The sequence below is a fragment of the Rattus norvegicus genome, chromosome 20 (assembly GCF_036323735.1).
Source record: "Rattus norvegicus strain BN/NHsdMcwi chromosome 20, GRCr8, whole genome shotgun sequence".
Classification (NCBI taxonomy): domain Eukaryota; kingdom Metazoa; phylum Chordata; class Mammalia; order Rodentia; family Muridae; genus Rattus; species Rattus norvegicus.
Window position 1 is genome coordinate 47,477,215 of NC_086038.1, and position 25,567 is coordinate 47,502,781.

At 45.1% G+C, this 25,567-nt stretch overlaps 1 protein-coding gene across 13 annotated transcripts in view; it reads right to left on the minus strand.

The window, feature by feature from the left end:
- The window catches only part of Afg1l (AFG1 like ATPase), a 169,726-nt gene that overhangs the window by 96,633 nt on the left and 47,526 nt on the right, over nt 1–25,567 (minus strand). For 10 of the 13 annotated variants that reach the window (XR_005497332.2, XR_010060756.1, XR_005497334.2 and 7 more), the window contains 3 exon segments: nt 15,915–16,016; nt 13,998–14,128; nt 2,897–2,996 (listed from right to left, as the gene is read on the minus strand). Coding sequence is in view for 10 of the 13 variants with exons in the window: in NM_001037656.1 (NP_001032745.1) it covers nt 2,897–2,996; nt 13,998–14,128; nt 15,915–16,016 (333 nt within the window). In the remaining 3 variants the exon portion in view is untranslated. 13 annotated transcript variants of the gene reach the window in all.

The following is a 25,567-nucleotide window of genomic DNA, read 5'->3' on the forward strand; positions in this document are numbered from 1 at the left end:
GTTATTCGAGTTACAGTTTTCTGATTTGGGGGGGGTTGGGGGTGTTTTGTTGTTGTTTTGTTGAGATAGGGGATCCTGGTACCAGTCAGGCTGGTCTAGGACTTCCACCATAGCTCAGGCTGGCCTAGGACTTACACCACGGTACCTCCTGGGTGACAGGATTACAGGTGTAATGCCACCATGCCTTGGCATCAAAGCATTAAGCTATCTGATCCCAGCATTCAGAAAGAAGAGACGAGCAGACCACAGTAGTTGAAAGCCAGCCAGAGCCAGGTGACGGTGGTGGTGCACACCTTTAATCCCAGCAGTGGGAGGCAGAGGCCAGCCTGATCTACAGAGAGGGTTCCAGAGAGCCAGAAGCCCGGTCATGAAAAACAAAAATAAATAAATAAAAATAAATAAAAGCTAGCTTGAGCTAGGTAGTAAGTTTCAGGCTAGCCAAAACTATAACGCAGCAACACCCTAGCTCTAGATAGATAGATGGATAGATAGAGAGACAGATAGATAGATACATAGATACATAGATAGATGGATGGATGGGTGGGTAGATTAGATAGATAGATAGATAGATAGATAGATAGATAGATAGATAGATAGATGGGTAGATAGATGGGTGGGTAGATTAGAGAGACAGACAGACAGACAGAGTAGATAGACAGACAGACAGCCTATTAAGATGACTTGTGTCTGCCAATGGGAGAGACCCCAGAGCTTGTGGGGAAAGTATTGTCAGTTGACCAGAGTCAACTGCTGCAAGTCTGTATCTGAACTCACTTTGGGGCTTCTCCAAAGGGTAGTTCTAGCTCACTTTTAGCACACGATCTGACAGACCAGGAGCCTTGTCTGTGCCTACCCAATCTGTGCTGCCAAGTGTCGCTCAGCCTCTCCTTGCGACTGCCTGTCTTGCTTTGCCACACCACCGAGAGCCACTTTCCTTCAGCAATCTTGCTAGAACTTCCTAGATTATCCTAGCACCTTGCTCCTTACAGGAATAGCATGGGGGGCATTATCACTCAGACTACCACAGCATTCAATGCCCCCTCCCCCCTTCTTTCCTTTCCTTTCCTTTCCTTTCCTTTCCTCTCCTTTTCTTTTCTTTTCTTTTCTTCTCTTTTCTTTTCTCAGACAGGGTTGCCGTGGCTAGCCTGGAAGTCAGTTTGAACTTTTAGACATCCACCTGCCTCTGCCTCCTTGCCATGCCTAACAGTAATTTTATGTTTTTAAAAGAAGCTCCTAAGCGCAAGGCCCTGGGTTTGGTCCCCAGCTCCGAAAAAAAGAACCAAAAAAGAACCAAAAAAAAAAAAAAAAAAAAAAAGAAGCTCCTGTGTGGCTCTCGCTGCCCTCATGGATGTCAACCCTTCGGTCCACATGGGCAAAGGGAACAGAAACATTGAGTGTGGGAGAGCGGGGTTCGGAAGCCCTGTGAGTCGGTAGGGTGAATGACCACACCGGACTGCTAGTCAAAGGTGGATCAACTTTACTTAGGGTGATTCAAGGCTTATAAAGGGCAGGGATATCCAAGATGGGCAAGGGTCCTTGGCTGGGGGTTATGGGTGCCTGGCATGCCTCATTAGCATGGGGAAGCATCTCAGGAATCCCAGGTGAGGGCTGAATGGGTTTTGTCAGGAGAAAAGAAGTCAATCCTATAAACTAATTGAGGCTATGGGACATTCCTCAGGGAGAGGTGAATGTGGGGGCTTAGAACTCCCAGACAAGGTCAGAGAAGGAGTCTCCATTACTCGCCAAGCCCCAGCAGGCTGCCCATCAAGGGTAGACTTCAACCTTACTTAGCAGAGTTCTCCCTTACTCTTGAAGGATGAGGGGATGGCCCAATAGTAGACCATTTGCTTGGTCTCTGTTTTTCTATTCCCTGTGACCCAGTCCATCAGTAAGCCCTGTTGACTCGGCCTATAAGAGAAACAGCATCTGAGCGTTTCTTACCACAGCTCGGTCTCCTCTGAGTGCTACGACAGCCTTCTCAGTCCTTACTCCCAGTCTCAGCCCCTCACAATCCATTCTTGCAGAAATGCAGGCATTCCACATTCTCTCTGAGGCCGATTACTGAGATCCATCCACGTGTTAGGCACTCTGAAAGTGCCTAACACACTCACACCCACTCACGGAGAACTCACACCCACGTGGAGATGAAAGACGTTGATTGATCAGTGCCCTCGGAAACCTTCTGGGCAGACAATGGGCCAAAAATAGAATAAATAAATCAAATATGGTGGGGGCATGTGTGCCATGTGGAAAAAGAGAGAGAAAGGTAAACAGAAGTACCACAGCGTGAGAGGGAAACAGGCCTGGGGCCTCTGAGCAAGAATCTGATGGTCCCCTGCAAGCGAAACATTATTTTGGATTCCTCGCCTTTAACTGACCACGTGGTGAGATCTAAAAGGAAAATACGAGATTTGAAATGTGCTACATCTGTCTAACACTGCTTGTATTTTAATTCTTAAATACTTTCCTAATAAGCCACAAGTGCCTTTTTAGAAATTATAAATTAAGTGAAGTAGAAAAAAAGAAAGTACTCATGAAAGTGAGCTTCCTCTCTTTCTAAAATTTAATTAAGAGTTTTTCATTTCATTGCGCTTTCTTTTATGGCATAAAAAAGCAGCTAAAAGGACTTGCATTTTTATATGTACCCGTGGGTCTAGTGTTGGAGGAACCGTATCCAACATGGGAATCAACTGAGCTCAGCTTGCTTTAAAAAAAAAAACAGAAATTTTTTAAATGTGAATTCAGACTAATTTTTCAGATTGAGCCTGTTACAAAACCAAGGGTAGGTGAAGCCATTGGGCTCACAAGCACAAGAAAATTACTACAGAAACGTGAGTTTTCGAGAGCTCCTTAAGTCTCCATCTAATTGGATGGGGAGAGTGCGATGTTCCGTTACCTTCCGGTGGTCTGTTGGACGTTGCCACAACGACGACCCCGTTTTTGAACAGATTTTCAAAAAGCTGTTTCAGAATCATGGCGTCAGCGATGTCAGTGACCTGTGGACGGCAACACATTTGTTTTATTTTAATTTCACTTCTGCTCTAACAAATTTGCTAATGGATTTATTTATTTATTTATTTATTTATTTATTTATTTATTTATTTATTTGCTAAGATAGAAGTGAATTCCAAGAGGGAAAATTCTAATTATCATCTTGAAGGAAGGAGTAGATAATTAAAAGCATGAAAGGCCATCAAACAGTCTTCTAAACTCACACATCCTGTGCTGTGAGTCATTATTCCGCCCAAATTATCAAACAGGGCTACGCTAACTTCTCCGGCAAGCACTCGTAAAAAACATAGAAAAGTGTCCTGAACATTCGGGAAATCCAATTAATTAGAACATGACCAACTCTCTCCTTACACGGCCACCCCCACCACCCCCACTCCAACACACACACACACACACACACACACACACACACACACACACATGCACACACATATGCACACACGTACACAAAGGCAAGGGAGTAAGAATAATGACATTAAAATACGCGAGCTGTTTGCAATTCCTGATACCTTCCTGGCGAAGGTCCCCGGAAAGGTGACTTTTAATGGCCATGGGACTTTAGAAATAAGGACAAGTAGCCAGTGAGACATAATCAGCTGCTGTTGGAAATAGAATGATATGACATAGATACTATTGTGCAATTGTTGCACAAAACAATTCAACAGATGGCCCGGCACAGAAATAAGCAATTTCATTGTTCTTTTTAAGTGCTTTCTATTACTGTCCATGAATAATCCAAAGCCACTCAGTCACTTCCAGCACGCCAGCCTCCGCTAACCTTCCAGACACAAATATTCCTGCTGAAAAAAAAAAAGCAAAAAACAAAAAAAAACCAGAAAGACACCCATCCCTTACCAGGATGCCCGGTACGGTGCTTTAAAACGGCCTCTGGCAAAACGAGAAACAAGTCGTGCACATAGAACGAGGCGTAAGACAGGGTGGGAGAAACTGTGTTAGGCAACGGAAACGCAGCCACTGGTCTCTTCAAAAAATTATTTCTTGTTCAAATCCATAATCAGAAGGTCCACTTAACGGCCACTTTTAAGAGAGGCCTTTCCAGTTTATAAAGAAATCAGCAATCAGAGGGGGAAACTCCGCACACAGCCTAATGCTGGATGAAGACACAGGCTGACCCCTGCGGCTGCCGGATGGTTCTTAGATGCTCAGTAGAAAAGTGCTCGGACATCTTTTACCAGCACATCTCAGACTCAGTTACATTTTGCCCTCCATGTGCTTACTAACTCCTCACCTTTTTTAATTTCCCCTCTGTTACGGGATACAGAAGCACATGGGAATCTCCCTGTCTGATCAGGAAATAATGGGTTACCAACCACTGACCCCTTATAACACAGCCAGGCAAACCTGAGCTGCTCGGGTCTAACTCGCTTCTCTCTTCATGGCTGGGATCTTCCTGGTGGTGAAGATTTTCCCGCCTACCTGAACCAAAGGAAACTGGGAGGAACAGCAGGACAGTAGGGGTTTCTTTTTGTCTCGAGCAATGACTTAAAAACATATTACCTAGGAGAAACTACTGGAAATGCCCTTCCACAAAAGGCTCCTGGAACTTCGAGTGCTCGATGAAGAAGAAAAGAGACTGGGGGAGGCTCAGTTGGAGCTCAGGATCACGGACAAATTTTGCTTTCACAAAAACATTCATAGAGAAAGTCCTTTTCAAACGCTTAAACACCAGTGGCATTTCTGATGAGGGGACAGAAGAACGAGCCTGCGAAATTCAGCAGTTAAGTGAACTTTTCAATGTGATTTTGAAGCCAGGTCTAGCTTTCTCCGTGCATTTACTCTACAGTGAAAATCAGTGAAATGTGACCCAATATTGGAAAACAAAGGCGGCCCTTTGACGACATCCACGATGCTTTTCGGAACAAAAAAAAAAAGGAAAAACAGCTTTTGTGCCCCGAGGTTCGGAGCAGAATACTCAGCTGGTAACACCGTACAAATGCTTAAACCAGAAATGGGTGGAACAGATAGGCTTGTGGTTGAGAGCCGCTTAGCTGTTTTTTTGTTTTGTTTTTTTTTTGTTTTGTTTTTTTACATTATGGAACGTTTCTGTGCTAGCTGAGAAAATTAACTTGGAGGAGCTATGACTAATTAATAAAGCAGGAGTCACCCAGTGCAGCTGGATGCCAGTGTAGCCTCTTTGATCTTGGCCCTGCACTTGTCCTGCCTTGCTGGGGAACAGTGATTTTACAGTGTAAGTGAACAGAAGACAATTGGCCCCACATTCTTGGAGAGCTGGGGTGTTCGGCACCCAGCATTTCATTACCGCCCCGAACAAAAGACAAGGCTACGGATTACCAAGAAGGGTAGTCTGCAGAGAGTGGAGACGTTTCATTAGCATTAAAGAGAAGAGATCTTTATGACCTAGTGTTGCCCATCCTGACTCACTTAAAAAAAAAAAAAAAGTAATTCATTTCCATGTATAAGTGCTGGCGTCTCAGTCACCACTGATTGGTACCTCGCCATGGAGTGACTGACAAACACAAGCATGTATTATCAGTAATTAGTATTAGCACAAAAACAAGCACCTACTTTTTATTAGCAGTTTTTAATAGCGCTCCTGCTTTGTAAAAATGGCGAACGGTATCTGGTGAAGGATACTGAGAGTTTACGGAGAATTTACACGTAGGTCTGCTCATCGAAACGCTTTTTAAAACTACTGTATTAGGTAGCTATGTCCTCCCTCAGGATTCTCATGTCTTGAGAGTCATAAGCAGTTTAGCATATTCAAAGAGTAAGTGGTTTAGCAGGTAACATATTCAAAGAAAATACAATAAATGTTTGAAAGGAAACCCGAAGAACGAGGTATTCTTTTATCTCAGCATCTAAAACGCACTTAAGGGGGAAAAAATCCTCTGCAGACACCCTCAGCCAAGCTAAGACTCGTGTCTGCGGTGTCTCCGTTAATAAGGATGACGAAGGGAGAATTTGCTCTGCAAAATGTGAGCTAAATGCTGCTAAAATAGCACCTCAAAACGTCCTTAAGTTCAAGAGCGCAGGTAGAAGTGTCCTTGATTCTAACCAGCAATAATTCCCATTTATCTCCCTATTCACTCCCACCACCCCAAAGGCCGAGCACATAAATCAAAACCAGCAAGTCTAAAGAATGACATGGTTCGGTTTTAAGAGGGAAGTGACAGTTGCAGACACACTGTCACTAAGAATAGAGCACCTAGAAATTCTCCTCTAATGAATCCAGCAAGCATCAGACGAGGTTTAAGGATGAGTATTAGGTTCTGTTATTAAAGCATCGACCAAAACCTCGCCTTCCTAGATATTTAAACACGTAACACAAGACTCTGTATATTAAGGAAAACACACAACTTAGCTGTTCCAACTCAGGGCAAGGATGCTGGATTTAGGCTGCGTTATCTCTGTGGCCACCGATTAGTCGAATAACCTCTCTGACTGGCCATTTCCTCATCAGTATAATGAAAGCGATAACCATACTTGTTCTAAAACTTTAATAAGACAAAGCTGTGGTTATTGTCCATACGGATGGTACATGTATGCTATACTGAACTCTGCTTGTAAATGGAAGGATAGATATCACACACAGTAGTACAGGCATCAGGGTGAGCAGTTAAGAGTAACTCTTGTCCTTCAGAGGACCCTAGCTCAGTTCCCAGAAGCCGGACAAGGAAGCTCACAGCTGCCTATCACTCCAGCTCAAAGGGATCCGTGGTTCCTCCTCACAGACAACCAACTTATGCCAACTAAAATAAAGCTTTCATTTAAAGCAAGAAGAGAAAGAAGATCGCATGGATGGAGCATGTTCTGAATCCCAGCACTCAGGAGGCGGAGGCAGGTGGATCTGTGTGAGTTTCAAGCCAGCCTGGTCTACAGAGCAAGTTCCGGAACAGCCAGAGCTACATAGAGAGGCCTTGACACAAAGCAAAACAAAACAAGGACAAACAACAAAAACACATAAGCACATAGAAACCACCAGGTAAATAGCACCCAACATTATAGGACACGTATAAGGAGCTGAGAGGCAGCTTGTAGGTGAGTTATCTGGCAAGCAAGAGGCCCTAGCAACAATCTCGAGCACCGTCCCCCAAAAATAAACAACAAAAAAATGAATATATATGACGGATAGAGTGTAACATCCCAATAAATAAATAAGCAGTACCTGAAACATTTCATTAAAAAAAAAACAAAACTAATCTAACTGGTAAGTAACCAATTGAGAAAATGTATATTGATACATAAATTAAGTAATAAGCTATCATATCCATCTATTAACCATTAAAAATTATCAGAAAACTAGAGACATTGACAGAGGAAAATGTGGGCTGAAGTTTGAGGTTTCCGGGTGCATAATTCTGATTTTGCTTGAGAGGTGCAATACACAAGGGCAGTGATGTTTAATCAGGGAATGCTGTAAGCGAAGCTTAATGGGCCATTCCGGTGGGAGTTCGAAAGACCGGGATGCCAAACAGGGACAGTAAAGACTGTTCATGAGGTTCAGGCAAAGAGGGCTCTGTTGAGAACTAGGCTGGGGCCCTTTGTGTTATAGTCTGGCAAAGCACGAGCGATATGACCTGCTCGTGTCCTGAAATTTTCAAATTAGGCAGGGTTGACTTCGAAGCCAGTGGGCTTTTAATTTGTTGTAGGGGGGAAAGTCAACCCAGTGTAGTATTCAACTGTGGCATTGTTATTGTTTGATGTCAGGTTTCTAGTGAGAAATCAGAGCAAAAAAAGAGAGAAAGATGTAAAACAAAAACTAGGCTCAACCAGGCAAAGAAAAGAATGTGAGAGCATTGTAACCTGTGGACGGGGCCCGGAGAGGTGTCTCAAGCAAGAGCACTGGCTGCTCCTGCAGAGGAACCAGGATCGGGTCTCACCACCCACGCAGCAGCTCGCAACCATCGATAACCACAGTTTCGGGAAATCCAGTGCCCACTGCAAGCACCAGGCACACGTGCAGTGGACTGGAACACATGCAGGCACACACTCATTGCCTTAAAATAAAAATAAACCTTTAAAACAGCAGGAAGGGGATGAGAAGGGATAGCTCAATGGTTGAGCACTGGCTGCTCTTCCAGAGGACCTGGGTTTGATTTCCAACACCCACATGATGGCTCCCAGTAACCTTTACCTCCAGTTTCGGGGGATCTGACATCCTTTTCTACCCCTGAGGGCACCAGGCATGCATACACAGGCATACATTCAGGCAAACATCTATGCAAAGAGAACACAATAAATAAAATCTTAAATGAATAAATGGCCAGCTGTGGGGATACGCTCCCCTAATCCCAGTACACAGGAGGCCAGAATGCATAGGAATTTCTGTGAGTCTGGGGCCAGCCTGATCTATGTAGAGTCCCAAGCCAGCAGGGGCTGTATAGTGAGACCCCGTCTCAAAATAGATAGATAAATAAATAAAGTTGTGGATAAAGCATGGATAAAAGTGTGTGGTTATTTAAAAGAGAACATCATAAAGAGAATCCTCAAACTCTGACTGGGACGATGGGAAAGACACCTTGATGCGAGACCTCAACCATCAAAGGTTCCAATATGAAAAGTGGGAGTATATTTGGAAATACGGTCCCTAAATAATAGTGCCTGGACAGACAGGGACAAAGGTAACTGGGTCTAAGAGTGTCCCCTATATACGTATTCCCCTAGTTGAATGAAATTCATAAGACACAAAGGTCCAGGGTCCCCGGCAAGCTTGTAAATCAGCTACTTATGGACAAGCATAGTTTATTTAGTGGTGGGACAGAGGGCCTGTGATACAGAGCCAGGCACCTGGGATAACTATCAAACCATGTTTGGATGAGACAGGAGATGACGCATACCTCCATGATTAGTGTTGGCAGGCAAGGTTCTTTAAGATCCTCTTTCACTCAGTGTGGTAGTTTGAATGAGATTGTCCCATTGGCTCATACAGTTGAACGTTCGGTCCCAGTTAACGGAACTGCTTGGGAAGGATTAGAAGGTGTGGCCTTGTTGGAGGAGATGTGACATTAGGGGTAGGTTTTAAGGTTTACAAACCCCAGGGCCATTTCCCATGAACTCTCCCTCTCTACACCCTGGTTGTAAGCTCTTAGCTACCGCTCCAACATCATGCCTGCCTCCATGCTCTCCACCATGATGATGACGGACTAACCTTGTCAAACCCTGTCAAGTTCTTTCTCCTGTAAGCTGCCTTGGTCATGGTATCTCTTCACAGCAAGAGAAAAGTACTTAAGACACTCAGTAGGTACCAAGACAAAACCCTGTCACTGCCTGTGCTTCTCTTAGAAGACTGGGCTTCTTTTAAACACCAATGTAGACGTTTCTCTTGATTCCTTCTTCCCGTAACGAGTCAACCTTCTCAAATATAAACTTAATAGAGTACTCAGCCAGCCAAGTTCCTGGTAGGACTTCATTACTTGTAGGACATTTTGATCTGGGGAACCCTAGAACATACACCTTCATGGGAGCCTTCCTCAAGAAAAGAACAACAAAAGTCTGAAACTGTGTTGATATGAAAACAGATAAAGAGTTGGCGAGGTGGCTCGGTGGTTAGGAGGACCCAGTTTGATTCCCACACCCGCATGGCAGTTCACAATAGTCTGTAACTCCAGTTCCAGGTGATATGATGCTTTCTTCTGACCTCTGTGAACAATGCACACACATGGTGTACAAACTAGCAGGCTAACTACTCATACAACTAAAATAAAAATGCATGCATGCATACATACATACATACCTACATACATACATACCTACATACATGCATGCATACATACATATATACACATACATACACATGCATACATACATACATGTATACATACATACACACACATGCATGCATACATACATACCTACCTACATACATGCATACATACATATATACACATACATACACACATGCATACATACATACATACATGTATACATACATACATACACATACACACACATGCATGCATACATACTACAAGATTTAGGGGGCTGAGGAGATGGGTCAGTGGTTAGGAAGCTTGACAGTCTTACAGAGGGCCTAAGTTCCTCTCTCATCGCTCCTAGTGGGCTCTTACCGCTGCCTATAACTCTAGTCCCCAAGGGTCTGGTGCCCTCTGGCCATCTATATACACATGGCACATAGAAACTCATGGAGGCAAACACAGACATAAAAATGAAATGAAATAAATATGGGTGTAAATATACAGACTTTGTTCACAACTACATGTTTATTTCATTCTTTGAATTTTAAAAGGAACCAAGTTAAAACATCTTCAAGGTCCCGAAGGTGTCACGGGCCCCAGACACTGTGCCCACTGTGTCTCATGGGTGCATCGGCCGTGCTAGCTATGGGGGCTTCTCAGGACCGCGTGCTTTGCACGCCCATGCAGTAGCCCCTTACTTTCCTAGTGTGGTCTTCCCAAAGCTCTCATGCCACAGGACCATGACGACTACCTCTCTGGACGGTTTTAGTCTCATACTTTTAAAGTTAAAGGTAACAGCTCTTTTTAAAAGTATGTTTCTTTCTTTCTGTATTTATTTATTATGTGTGGGTGTATGTGCAGGTCAAAGTACACATGTGGATGTCAGAGGACAACCACACGGGTCCTGGGAGACAAACTCAAGTCATAAGGCTTGATGGCAAGAGCCTTACCCACTGAGTTATCTCAGGAGCCCAACGACTCTTTTTTTATTTTATGAATTATTAGTGTGAACTCGAATCACTAAGCTCGAGCACAGAGATCTTTACCTGCAGAGCCATCTCCACAGACCAAAGGTAAAGGGAAATTCTGATACCTCTAGAGCCTCATCTGATAATAGAAAAGATGGCAATTATACTACTGAGCTAAACATGAACACAAAGACATTTTAAAGCAGGCTGGAGAGATGGCTCAGTGGCTAAGAGCACTGACTGGTCTTCCAGAGGTCCTGAGTTCAAATCCCAGCAACCACATGGTAGCTCACAACCATCTGTAATGAGATCTGATGTCCTCTTCTGGTGTGTCTGAAGACAGGTACTGTGAGTGAGTGTGTGTGTGTGTGTGTGTGTGTGTGTGTGTGTGTGTGTACGTGTACTTATAAATAAATCTTAAAAAAAATCAAAATAAATCAAAATAAAAGTGTCTGGGGAAATGGCCCAGCAGTTAGGAGCACCTGTTGTCCTTGCAGAAGACATGAGCTTAGGTCCCAGCACCCATAAGGGGGCTCAAAGCCATCTATAACTCAAATCTTAGAGAATCCAATGCCCTCTTCTGATCTCCATGGGCACAGCACATATGTGAAGCATTTACCTACATGCAGCTAAAACACAGACGCATAAATCTTTAAAATGAAATAAGTTAATGCACAGACTAGCATATTTAGAACTATGTTAGCTAAGAGGCTAATAATGGGAAATGAGAAGACATGGCCCTTCCTGACTATGGGCTAGAGTGAAATGCTCCCCACATATCTCAGGCATCTGGATACTGACTTGGTCCCCAGTTGGTGAGTGTTGGGGAGGATTAATTGTATGGCCTTGCTGGGGGGAGTATGTCATTGGGACTTGTGCCATTGTGAGCTGTTTGGGTTCAAATGTGAGGTCACAGCTGCTGCACTAGCTGCCTGTCACCTGCCACCTCCATCACGCCATCACGGGCCATTCCTACAGGATGGCAACCCAAATAAACCCTTTCTTCTATAAGTCACTTTGGCCATGGTGTTTAGCACAGCTGTAGAAGCCCTAACTACACACTGATCATCATGGCTGACGTTCTTTTTTTTTTTTTTTTCTTTTTTTTCGGAGCTGGGGACCGAACCCAGGGCCTTGCGCTTCCTAGGCAAGCGCTCTACCACTGAGCTAAATCCCCAACCCCATGGCTGACGTTCTTAAAGCAGTGTAACTGTTAAAGGCAGTGTCGTCCTCAGAACAGCCAAATGAGATCCTCTCCTTCTGCGTGCTTAGTTTAGCTCTTTAGAGGGGCAAGGAGTACTTTCTCTTCTGGAAAAAACTTGCCTCAGAAGACCTTTGCCATTCTAGACTATAAGGGTGAATTAGCAAACTGTCTCCCTTCCTTCTCCCCCCACCAACACCCCCTCCCCTGGAGCTGAGGACTGAACCCAGGGCCTTGCTCTTGCTAGGCAAGCACTCTATCACTGAGCTAAACCTCCAACCTCACAAACTGTCTTAATATGACTGAAGAGGAAAAGAAGAACGATCCTTCCTCTCCAAGTGGTTTGGGTTCGTGGCTGCAAAGGGTTAGGGTCCATGATGACTGGGCATGGCCTCAGATAGGCATGGTGCTGGAGCAGTCGCTGAGAATTCATGTCTTGATCTGCTAGGAGGCAGAGAGCTAACTAGGATGGCATGGGCTTCTGAAACCTCAAAGTTCACCCCCCAGTGACACACGTCCCCTGACGAGACCACACCTCCTAATCCTTCTCAAACAGTTCCACTGCCATATTCAAACATACAAGTCTAGGTGGGCAGTTCTCATTCAAACCCTATACTTTATCACAAACTGTACCCCGAGCTTAAAATGAGATGTGTCAATCTTTGCTTTTTATACCTCGAGCGCTACTTTACAATTGTATTACATCTGGTGTAGTAGAAGGGAAACATATGCCATTTACTGTAACTTACAAATCCGCACACACCTCTTAAGGTAAGTAACTATTCAGGCTTTCTGTGCCACATGGACTCTGTTCTATTTTCTTCTTCTCCTCCTCCTCTTCCTCTCATTCCTCCTCCTGCTCCTCCTCTTCCTCATCTTCCTCCTCTTCCTCCTTCTCTTCCTCTTCCTCCTCTTCCTTCCCTTCCTTCTCCTGTTCCTCTTCCTCTTCCTTTTCCTGCTCCTCTTTCTCCTCTTCCTCCTCTCCCTCCTGCTCCTCTTTCTCCTCTTCCTCCTCCCCCTCCTGCTCCTCCTCTTCCTCCTACTCCTCCTTCCTCTTTCAGGTACCACATAAAACATAAATGCATTGCTGGAGAGATGGCTAAGTAACTAACGCTCTTGCTGCTCTTACAGAGGACTCAAGTGCAGTTCCCAGCACCACAACCACCTGTAACTCCAGCTCCAAGGATCTGACGACCTCTTCTGGACCCCAGGACCACCCGCAAGTCGTACATGGGGGGCAGGGCAGGAGACACACACACAAACAGACGAATGAGTAAGAAAACAGATCTTAAAGCACAATAAAGTCTTTCTTTCCTTAGTGGCTGTTGCACCCACCTCGGCCGGCAAGGAAGAGGCAACACGGTTGGATTCTTCTCAACAGCCTTTATTGCAGGACCACCTCTTTGCTGATACCGGGACCTCGAGCTGCAAAAGCGCTCGCCTTCTATAGAGAGCAGGCTGAGGCTATGCTAATTATCCTTCAGGGATTGGTGGAGCATGAATCCCTCATTAGCATATTAACGTTCTGGCCAACTGACTCCAGGTGCAAAACCCAAGCATGCACAGTACCGTTGTTCACCACAGGTGGGCGCCGGATCACCTTATTATCCTACGGCCGCCCTGGCAAGGGGACAAATCTGCACATACCCGATAAGTCATTTACTACCAGACGGGACTGGATGTCAGCGCCATCTTTGTTTTACCGCGCCGCTCCCTACAAGTGACCACACAGAAGGAGGGCCCAACTTATCCTGAGTAGGCCACGGCTTGTGAAACTCTAAACAAGACAATAAAAATGAAGTAGAAACAGAGAATGTGTGAAATCGATTCACGAAACAATGAAAATGCCAGGAGTAAATATTCACACGCCATTAAATGTGCCACTCTGGGCTGGAGAGACGGCTCGGCAGTTCAGAGTGCTTAGCGCTCTGGCAGAGGACCCGCGTTCTGTTCCCTGAAGCCAGGCAGCTCATAACCATCTGTGACGACAGCTCCACGGACCCAGTGTCAGGGAGTCTGTGGACGCTCATATACACATCCCTACCTGTGAGTGCGAACCCACACGCACTAGCACACGTACACACACAACTCAAAATATAAAAATCAATCTAAAAAAAAAGAGAAAAATCTCCACTTTACCTGAAATTCATCAAAACACAGGAGACTAGCCTCTTGGCTGATTTCCTCCGCTATGGGCGCTATCGGGTCGTACGACTTAGCCATGAATCCCACCTTCCTTTTCGGCAAACTCTGTTTAAGGCGGTGTATCCCTTAGATGATGGAAATAAAACAGACGGAATGTTGTATTAATAGAAAAATTTAAGGAATCAGAACGTATTTTTAATCTCTAAATGAAAGTTAACTTGGACATAAAAATTAAATTTAAATTCCGCACGCAATCGAGTTTAATCACCCCAATTCCACTATTGGAAGGAGTTGCACTGTGTCTACTTCGAAACAAGTTATTCAAATATAATCTCAGAACTGCAAGGGAAATTCAAAGTCATTCATCTCGTTTGCAATCAGTGTGTGGGCGGCAGTGATAGGCGGCCAGATGCCAGATGAGGAATGGATGGTCCTGAGGTTGAAGGGCAGGGAGCAGAGGCTGGAAATCGGCCTGGGAAGTACACATCTCGTCCGGCATATCTGATCAGAAGGCTCTCTTGTCTCCAACCCAAAACTCAAGCCATCCTTATTCACGATATTCACCCCAAACACTAAAAGTGCCCGTGGGCAGAGGCAGGAGACGGGGGAGGGTGTGGTAGGCAGTGGGGGCGGTGGGCAGTAGGTGGTGGATGTGGGCAGGGGAGGGAGGTGGGCAGTGGGGGCGGTGGGCAGTGACTGGTGGGCAGGGGGTCTGGGGGGCGGGAAAGGGGGTGGGGGCAGTGGGTAGTGGGCAGTGGTGGGCAGTGGGCAGAGGCAGGGGGCGGGGAAGGGGATGGGGGCAGTAGGTAGTGGGCGGTGAGCGGAGGCAGGGGGCAGGGGAGGGGGCGGTGAGCAGTGGAGGAGGTGGGCAGTGGGCAGAGGCACGGGGTGGAGGAGGGAGGTGGGCAGTGGGGACAGCGGCAGGCAGTGCGTGGTAGGTGGGGGCAGGGGAAGGAGGTGGGCAATGGGGGCGGTGGGCAGTGGGTAGTAGGTGGGGACGGAGGGGGCAGGGAGCTGGGGGAGGGGAGGGGGGAGGGGGAGTGGTGGGCAATGTTCTTATTCTAGGGAGTTATAACTGATAGACAAATGGTACAGACAGTGAAATAATCGACAAACACTGAGAGATAGGCAAGATGGAACATACTTGGATCCCACCAACAGAAGGTGATACAGAAGGATCAGACAGTATATCCGGCTGTCTCAAAAAGTAAACAAGAAGCCTGGTGAGCTCGCACACCTTTTAGCCCAGAACTGAGACAGAAGCAGACAGATCTCTGAGTTCGTGGCCAGCCTGGTCTACAGATCAAGTTTCAGGACAGCCAGGTATGCACAGAGAAACCTTGTCTCAAATAAACAAAATTAAATTAAATTACATTTAAAAACCCAAGAAAGACCTGTGAACTATAAAATCTACATGCAGGGCTGGAGAGATGGCTCAGTGGTTAAGAGCACTGGCTGCTCTTCCAGAGGTCCTGAGTTCAATTCCCAGCAACCACATGGTGGCTCACAGCCATCTGTAATGGGAACCGATGCCCTCTTCTGGTGTGTATATATAATAAATAAATAAATCTTTAAAAAAAAATCTACATGCAAATACAGCTGAGTGCCTCCAAGTCAGGTAAAACAGTAAGGAACCAATCAAAAGGAACTTCCTGAAACAGCCGAGGCCTTACCGCGCCTACCAGGCCTAAGCTCTGTGTTCAATTATGGAGCTGAACTGGTCTTGAGATTTCCCGAGATTCCCCCCTTTTCCATAGACCATGAAACAAGAGACAGTGAAGGAAACCTCACTTCAAGTAAAAGCCTGGTTTGGTTTGGTTTTGTTTTTAAACCTGTACGTGCATTCACTACAAAGGAAAATGATTTAGTAGTCATCGCACTGACAACTGCTGCTTGGAATCCCGGACTTACTTTTGTGCACATCTAGCATGAAGCCGTGAAAATGGACCCGCCTTTTGCTCTTCACTTCCACATACTCATAAAACATGTCCATCACCATTGTTTTCCCCGTACCTTAAAAATAAAAATAAAAAAACTGAGGAATACCATTGAGCAGTGTGTGCCGCTCACACTGATGACGGCTCATTAGCTCTCGGGAAATTAGACGGCTCGCCTGGGAAACTCCGAGCTGATTGTCTCTGCTTCCTCCTGTTCCCGTTTGTGGTCAGCACTGAGAGCTGAGCCCGTAACCCGGCATGACTTATAGGTCATTCCTGTCTCTTCTTCTGAAAGACACTAGAACGAACTAATCTACTGGCGTTAGTACTCACTGGGAAGTGTGGGAACTCAGAAAGTAAGCGTAAGGATATCAAATGAAGGGGGCTGGCAAGATGGCTCAACAGGCCAGCCTGCACCTTACACTTGGCATGCTACCCTAACCTCCTGCATTTGAACACACACACACACACACACATACACACACACACACACCATACACACACACACACCATACACACACACAGACACACACACACACCATACACACACACACCATACACACACACACATACACACACACACCATACACACACACACACAGACACACACACACACCATACACACACACACACCATACACACACACAGACACAGACACACACACCATACACACACACAGACACACACACACACCATACACACACAGACACACACACACACCATACACACACACAGACACACACACACCATACACACACACAGACACACACACACCACACACATACACACACACCACACACATACACACACACACCATACACACACACAGACACACACACACCACACACATACACACACACAAACCACACACACATACACACACACCACACACATACACACACACCACACACATACACACACACCACACACATACACACACACACAGACACACACACACCATACACACACAGACACACACACCACACACATACACACACACAAACCACACACACATACACACACACCACACACAGACACACACACCATACACACACACCACACACATACACACACACACCATACACACACACAAACCACACACACATACACACACACCACACACATACACACACACACACAGACACACACACAGACACACACACACACCATACACACACACAGACACACACACCATACACACACACCACACACATACACACACACACCATACACACACACAAACCACACACACATACACACACACAAACCACACACACATACACACACACCACACACATACACACACACCATACACACACACAAACCACACACACATACACACACACCACACACATACACACACCACACACACACACCACACACATACACACACATATACATACACGCACACATATACACACACGCATACACACACATACACACACACATCACACACATACACACACAAACACACACACAAACACACACCATACACACACACAAACACACACCATACACACACACAAACACACACCATACACACACACACAAACACACACCATACACACACACACAAACACACACCATACACACACACAACAAACACACCACACACACACACCCCACACACCCCACACACACACCAACATATACATATATCACAGGCGTGCTCAACAATAATAGATAAAAATGTCTCTTTAAGGAAGTGAAAAGGTAATAAATGAGAGGAAATGGTCAATTATAATACTTTGTTCTAACACTGAGAACATGTTTTTCAAAACTGAGCCCTACTTCAGAAACCCTGATAAAACGTCTTTAGAATGAAATTACCTAGCTTTCAGCACTTGAAAATGTCACTCCCTGGAAGTTCACTAACAGTTGAAGGTCAGTCACCTGACACAGGCAAGCCCAAAACTGTTTCTCTCTCCTCTCCCAGAGAGCCTAGTACCTGGGGGCTGAGACAGGGCCCATAAGTCAGCAAACCGAACCAGCATGTAGGGATCCTGTCTCCTTCCCCCTCCCCCTCCCTCTCCTCTTCTTCCTCCTCTTTATCCTCCTCTTCCTCCTCCTCCTTTTCCTCCTCCTCTCCCCTTTTCTTCTCTTCCTTCTCCTTCTTCCTCCTCCTCCTTCTCCCACCTCCTCCCTTTCCCTCTTTCTCCCCTTCCTCCTCCTCTCCTTTTCCCCCACCTCTCTCTTTCGCTCCCCTTCTCCCTCTCTTTGCCTCCACACACATACACATATCAGGAGGTGCAATTACTAAAATTCAAAGGCAGCTCAGTGAGCGAGAAGAAGACACAGACTCATCTTGGGGCTTTACTCCAGAAAACACTGGGCCCACGCTATTTCAAGGCCAGGGTCCTCGTATGTGAAAATGGAATTCCCAGTCAGGCCTGGCATTAAACGGCTCGCTTAGCTGGAAAGGCGACTCTGGAAAGCGTCAGTGCAGTCCTTGTGGACTCCACCATCACATTTATCAAAAAGAGTAAAGCAGAGAATTTCCAAATTCTTCTCATGCAACACTGATCCAGAAAAGCTCTTGAATAACCCAACCAAAAATGTGAGGGACAGATGTGAACTCGGTCTGTGTGCAAACTCTCTTCTGAACGAGCTTAAATGGAGCGAGGTCATCGTGCGAGCTGGGAGCCAGCCCAAGTTGCTGAGATAAATGAACAAAAGGTGAAAACCACAGCCTCACCTCACGATGCCTAAACACGTGTGTCAAGAGTAAAAGCTGAGTGCCTCAGCGGTGGCACAGAGCACTGGCTGCTCTTCCGGAGGACCCAGGTTCGATTCCCAGCACCCATGTCAGCTCACAATCATCTGTAACTCCAGGTCCAGGGGATCGCACCGTCTTCTGGTCTCCTTGGTGATTGGACGCACGTAAGATGCAGTTATTATGTGGATTAGGCAAATTACATGTCCAGACAAACTGGACAGGAAGCAAGGATAAAGATCGACCCTCCGAGGTAAGATAACTGGTTCATGAAAAGGGTCGGGAGCCGTAGGCACTGGGGCCCACACCTGGGATCCCAGGCTACAGGAGGCTGAAGAGTGAGCACCGTGAGTCTACAGTCTACCTCAGAGGGGTTCCTTTCCTTGCACTGTGAGTCTACAGAAGTTAAATCACTAAAACCACTAATATATACATATAAGTATATCTGCAAACATACATACCCATATATACACACACATATACATATATTACATGAATATGTATACATTATGTTATATAATTATATAATTATACAGTATATAATTAATGTAATTATATAACTACAGTAACTATACTGGCTAGTTTTGTGTGTCAACTTGACACAAGCTGGAGTTATCACAGAGAAAAGAGCCTCCATTGAGGAAATGCCTCGATGAGACCCAGCTGTGAGGCATTTTCTCAATTAGTGATCAAGGTGGGAGGACCCAGCCCATTGTGGGTGGTGCTGTCCCTGGGCTGGTGGTCTTGGGTTCTATAAGAGAGCAAGCTGAGCAAGCCAGGGGAAGCAAGCCAGTAAGTAACATCCCTCCATGGCCTCTGCTTCAGCTCCTGCTTCCTGACCTGCGTGAGTTCCAGTCCTGACTTCCTTTGGTGATGAACAGCAATGTGGAAGTGTAAGCTGAATAAACCCTTTCCTCCCCAACTTGTTTCTTGGTCATGAGGTTTGTGCAGGAGTGGAAACCCTGACTAAGACAAATTGGTACCAGCTTAATGGGTTATTCCTGTGACAGGCTGACCAGGTTTTGGGAGGCCTGTGGAAGGACTCTGGGACTTTGGGCTAGAAGAGCCATGGGATGTTAAGAGCTCTGTGGGATGTTCTGTAGGAGCTTGGAAGATAATGTTGAGAACAGTGCAGAAGATGGAGGTCTGGCTTGTGAGGTTTCAGAGAGAAGATTAAAGACTCTTGTCAGGCCAATGTTTTGTTTGTGAAGATTCTGTGGTTTTGGCTAGTTGGGGCTGAAGAATCAGCTGTGATTAACAAGATCCCAGAACTGCTAAAGTAAACCTTTGCGTTACTGGGACAATTGATGCTGGTTAGCTGGAGCTAAGAAATTAGCGGTGATTAAGAAGAGACCAGCATCACTGAGGTGAAATCTCCTGGCAAGTGTTTGAGAGCACAAAGAGGCTGTGTTCCAGAGATAGCCAAGGTTGTACCTTGTGCTGTGGCTGGACTTGGTAATGTATGAGAGTCACCCAGGTGGTACTGGCTTTGAAGGGGTCATGAAGAGCAGCTGAGGCTGGGCACTGCGAGAGGCCATGGAAGGCCATTGGCGAAGGTGCAGCCTCAGTTGCAGTTGATGGCCCAGGACTGAAGGGGTCAGGCAAAGGAGCTGAGGCCTGGCACCATGAAGAGAGCCTGTGAGGGGCTATTGGTGAGGCCTAGCTGCAAGGGAAGACAGCAGTGTTTTGGAGATGCCAGTACCATGAGATGACCACCAAGAGGAGCAGCAGCAGCAGTGGAGAACAGGCATCTGGAGCCCAGAAGACAAGGTGTGTGCCACAAAGGACAGAGCTGGAAAAGTGACCCAAACCCTAAAGGAGCCCGGAAGATCATGAGTGGAGCCCAGATGTTGAACAGTTTGACTTTGTTTTTATTGTGACTGTGCCCTGATGTTTTTCCCTCTTGAAGTAAGAAAGTATTTTGGTGGAGTCCATAGTTAAACTTTGAATTTTAAAGATATTGGACATTTTAAATGGATTGAGCTTTTAATATGTAAAAACTGTGTGACTCTTAAAGTTATTTAGATCTTGGGGATGAATAAGAAGGTAAGGGTTGGGGTTGGGGATTTAGCTCAGTGGTAGAGCGCTTGCCTAGGAAACGCAAGGCCCTGGGTTTGGTCCCCAGCTCCAAAAAAAAAGAACCAAAAAAAAAAAAAAGAAGGTAAGGGTTGAAGCTTAATAGTGATGTGTTTGTGTGCCAAGTTGACAAGGGGTCAGTTGAACTGGCTGGTTTTGTGTGTCAACTTGACACAAGCTGGAGTTATCACAGAGGATGGAGCCTCAGTTGAGGAAATGCCTCCATGAGACCCAGCTGTAAGGCATTTTCTCAATTAGTGATCAAGGTGGGAGGACCCAGCCCATTGTGGGTGGTGCCGTCCCTGGGCTGGTGGTCTTGGGTTCTACAAGAGAGCAAGCTGAGCAAGCCAGGGGAAGCAAGCCAGTAAGTAACATCCCTCCATGGCCTCTGCATCAGCTCCTGCTTCCTGACCTGCTTGAGTTCCAGTCCTGACTTCCTTTGGTGATGGACAGCAATGTGGAAGTGTGAGCTGAATAAACCCTTTCCTCCCCAACTTGCTTCTTGGTCATGATGTTTGTGCAGGAACAGAAACCCTGACTAAGACACTAATGTATATTAATAAAGCATATATATATATACATATATATATATGTACATATACATATATAGAGAGAGGGGGGATACTCAGTCACAAGTCACTGTGGCACATACCTAGGGTCCTCGGGCCAATCTCAGATACACACTGAGTTTGAGGCTCAAAATAAATAAGACCCCCCCCCCCAACTCAAAAACCAAAGCAACAGAAAAATAAAGACTGAACGCCTGTGTTCTGCTGGTGGGCACAGTGGCCCAGCCAACCGCTGTGGCACAGTATGGCCGGCTCCTGAATGAAACACAACACAAGCGTTATCTGGCAACTCCACTTTGGGGTACACAGACCGGCTGGAAGGGGGAAGATAAAGGTCTGTGCAGTCATGTTCATATCAGCTTTACTCGCAATAACAGAAGACGGAACGGCTCACAACTCCCTCCGATAAGTGGCTAACAGCCTGTGGTATACACAGGTGAGAGAATACTACTAGGCCTTGAAGAGGAAGAAAATTCATGTGTGATTGGATTTATTTTTTGCCCCTGAAAAAAGTATTTTTTAGTTTATTATTGATATATTCTTTAAATTACCTCACTTCAAAGTAATAGCTTATAAAGTTTATTTTAAACTATACTGATGGTTTAAAAATGGGAAGAACATGAAAACAAAGACTCACTCTATGGGGGAAATTCTGGTGTGGGGGACAAGATAGATGAATCTTGAAGATATTTTAATAAATAAAATAAGTCAGATACAAACCCCGTGGGGGAGAGACCTCACCGCCTGGTCAGGTGGGCACTCCTGAGGCTGCAGAGCGGAGGAGACCACCAACACTGCCCACCCCTGCCCACATCCCTGGCCCAAGAGGCAACTGTATAAGGCCTCTGGGTTCCCGTAGGGGAGGGCCCAGGAGCGGCAGGATCCCTGCGCCTGAGACACTGTCGGAACCTGAAGGAAACAGACCGGATAAACAGTTCTCTGCACCCAAATCCCGTGGGAGGGAGAGCTAAACCTTCAGAGAGGCGGACACGCCTGGGAAACCAGAAGAGACTGCACTCTGTGCACGTCCAGACGCCAGAGGAAAACACCAAACGCCATCTGGAACCCTGGTGCACGGAGGCTCCCGGAAAGAGCGGCTCAGATCTTCCCGGTTGCTGCCACCGCGGAGAGGACTTAGGCAGTACCCCACGAGCAAACTTGAGCCTTGGAACCACAGGTAGGACCAACTTTTCCCCTGCAAGAAACCTGCCTGGTGAACTCAAGACAGGTCTACAGCACTCCTGACACACAGGCTTATAGGACAGTCTAGCCACGGTCAGAAATAGCAGAACAAAGTAACACTAGAGATAATCTGATGGCGAGAGGCAAGCGCAGGAACCCAAGCAACAGAAACCAAGACTACATGGCATCATCGGAGCCCAATTCTCCCACCAAAGCAAACACGGACTATCCAAACACACCAGAAAAGCAAGATCTAGTTTCAAAATCATATTTGATCATGATGCTGGAGGACTTCAAGAAAGACATAAAGAACTCCCTTAGAGAACAAGTAGAAGCCTACAGAGAGGAATCGCAAAAATCCCTGAAAGAATTCCAGGAAAACACAATCAAACAGTTGAAGGAATTAAAAATGGAAATAGAAGCAATCAAGAAAGAACACATGGAAACAACCCTGGACATAGAAAATCAAAAGAAAAGACAAGGAGCTGTAGATACAAGCTTCACCAACAGAATACAAGAGATGGAAGAGAGAATCTCGGGAGCAGAAGATTCCATAGAAATCATTGACACAACGGTCAAAGATAATGTAAAACAGAAAAAGCTACTGGTCCAAAACATACAGGAAATCCAGGACTCAATGAGAAGATCAAACCTAAGGATAATAGGTATAGAAGAGAGTGAAGACTCCCAGCTCAAAGGACCAGTAAATATCTTCAACAAAATCATAGAAGAAAACTTCCCTAACCTAAAAAAAAGAGATACCCATAGGCATACAAGAAGCCTACAGAACTCCAAATAGATTGGACCAGAAAAGAAACACCTCCCGTCACATAATTGTCAAAACACCAAACGCACAAAATAAAGAAAGAATATTAAAAGCAGTAAGGGAAAAAGGTCAAGTAACATATAAAGGCAGACCTATCAGAATCACACCAGACTTTCGCCAGAAACTATGAAGGCCAGAAGATCCTGGACAGATGTCATACAGACCCTAAGAGAACACAAGTGCCAGCCCAGGTTACTGTATCCTGCAAAACTCTCAATTAACATAGATGGAGAAACCAAGATATTCCATGACAAAACCAAATTTGCACAATATCTTTCTACAAATCCAGCACTACAAAGGATAATAAAGGGTAAAGCCCAACATAAGGAGGCAAGCTATACCCTAGAAGAAGCAAGAAACTAATCGTCTTGGCAACAAAACAAAGAGAATGAAAGCACACAAACATAACCTCACATCCAAATATCAATATAACGGGAAGCAATAATCACTATTCCTTAATATCTCTCAACATCAATGGTCTCAACTCCCCAATAAAAAGACATAAATTAACAAACTGGATACGCAATGAGGACCCTGCATTCTGCTGCCTACAGGAAACACACCTCAGAGACAAAGACAGACACTACCTCAGAGTGAAAGGCTGGAAAACAACTTTCCAAGCAAATGGTCAGAAGAAGCAAGCTGGAGTAGCCATTCTAATATCAAATAAAATCAATTTTCAATTAAAAGTCATCAAAAAAGATAAGGAAGGACACTTCATATTCATCAAAGGAAAAATCCACCAAGATGAACTCTCAATCCTCATCTTCGATTGGTTTATATACAAGTGTGCAATTTCTAGGCTTGAAAGTAAAATGATGCTATCTGGTGCTGGATAGAGGAGCCTTATTTTTTATTATGGCGGCTTGCTATTTTTGTAACATGGTGATTTGATTGAACACAATAAAGTACAGTAGTAACTGATCTCCCCCTCTTCCTGGATGAGTGAGGAGATGATTAAATGTTCATGTCAGCATCCAGGAGCATATTCAGATGAGCTTCTGCTTCTGTTGAAAAGGATGCTGTGTTTGATTGTGGTCCGAAGCTTTGAAGCACTACTTGGCATCTCCTTCCTTGGAGGTCTCACTGTTTAAACATAACAGATTTGATAGCTTGTTGGTAAGGTGAGGTCCAGCTTGTCTCCACTAGGTCATCTTCATGTGAATCTGGTGGTTATACGGTTTTGTTCTAGGGATATTTCATTTTTTTAATAACGGTTTTAGCTGACATTCACGGAGAGAATGAATCCTTAGAACTGTGCCACTAGTGAAAGGAAATCCTGTCTAGAGTATGTTTCTTTACAAAGCTGTGTCACACCATCCTTTGGGCCCTCTGCTGGAAAAGTAGAATCAAGTCTCAAATAATGCCTTTTAAATTGTATCCTCTAGTATTATAGATGTAGGACAGTACTGTATCATACCTCTGTGGATGTAAAATAGCTTGTACCTGCTTTATGATACGTAGTAGTGACCGTGCTTTATCAGAGCTGTTTTTAATGATGTTTCTCAGAATGTTTTCTTTCCAGATGATGATTGAGAAGCTAATTTTAAAAAAAAAAAATGGTGCCAGGTACCACAAGAGTAACAGAACTGTGCTGTTTTCTCGGGTTTTGTTTTTTTACTTTTTTTTTTTTTTTTAATGGAGTATGCTGGATGTCTCTACAGTTTTGTTCAGATGACTGCAGAACCTGGAAAAGCTGTTGCTGCTGTTGATGCATAACACTGCTACTATTGGTCTTTTTATATAAATATAAATATATATATACAGATATATAATTTGAATTTTTTGAAACTTTACCTGTGCTGTCAACTTTGGAAAAAAGTATCCCCGTTTACTGTGTTGAGTTGGCACTGTACAGAAATTAACAGCCATATTGGTCTAGAAATGTTGAACTTAAGTTTTTTCCATTTGTACAGGGGTAACACACTGTATTAAATATGTAAGGTCTTATATACGTGGGTTTGATTACAAAAACTAATAAAGTATTCTCTAAATTAAAAAAAAAATAAGTCAGATAGGAAAGCAATTCCCTCTCGGTGAGGAGCCTAGAGTCAGACTCACAGCACGAAGGAGAACAGTGGTCTCTGGGAACTTGAAGGCTGGAGAAAAAGGGGGTAAGTGGAAACTGGGAATAAACGATCAAGAGAGCACTGGCTCATCGGTCTATGCACGACATCCCCAAAGCCACACATTGCCTGGCACGGGACAGTCACTCAACAAGATGCTTCTCAAGTGGTGAGGATGAGGCCAGAGGACCTGGG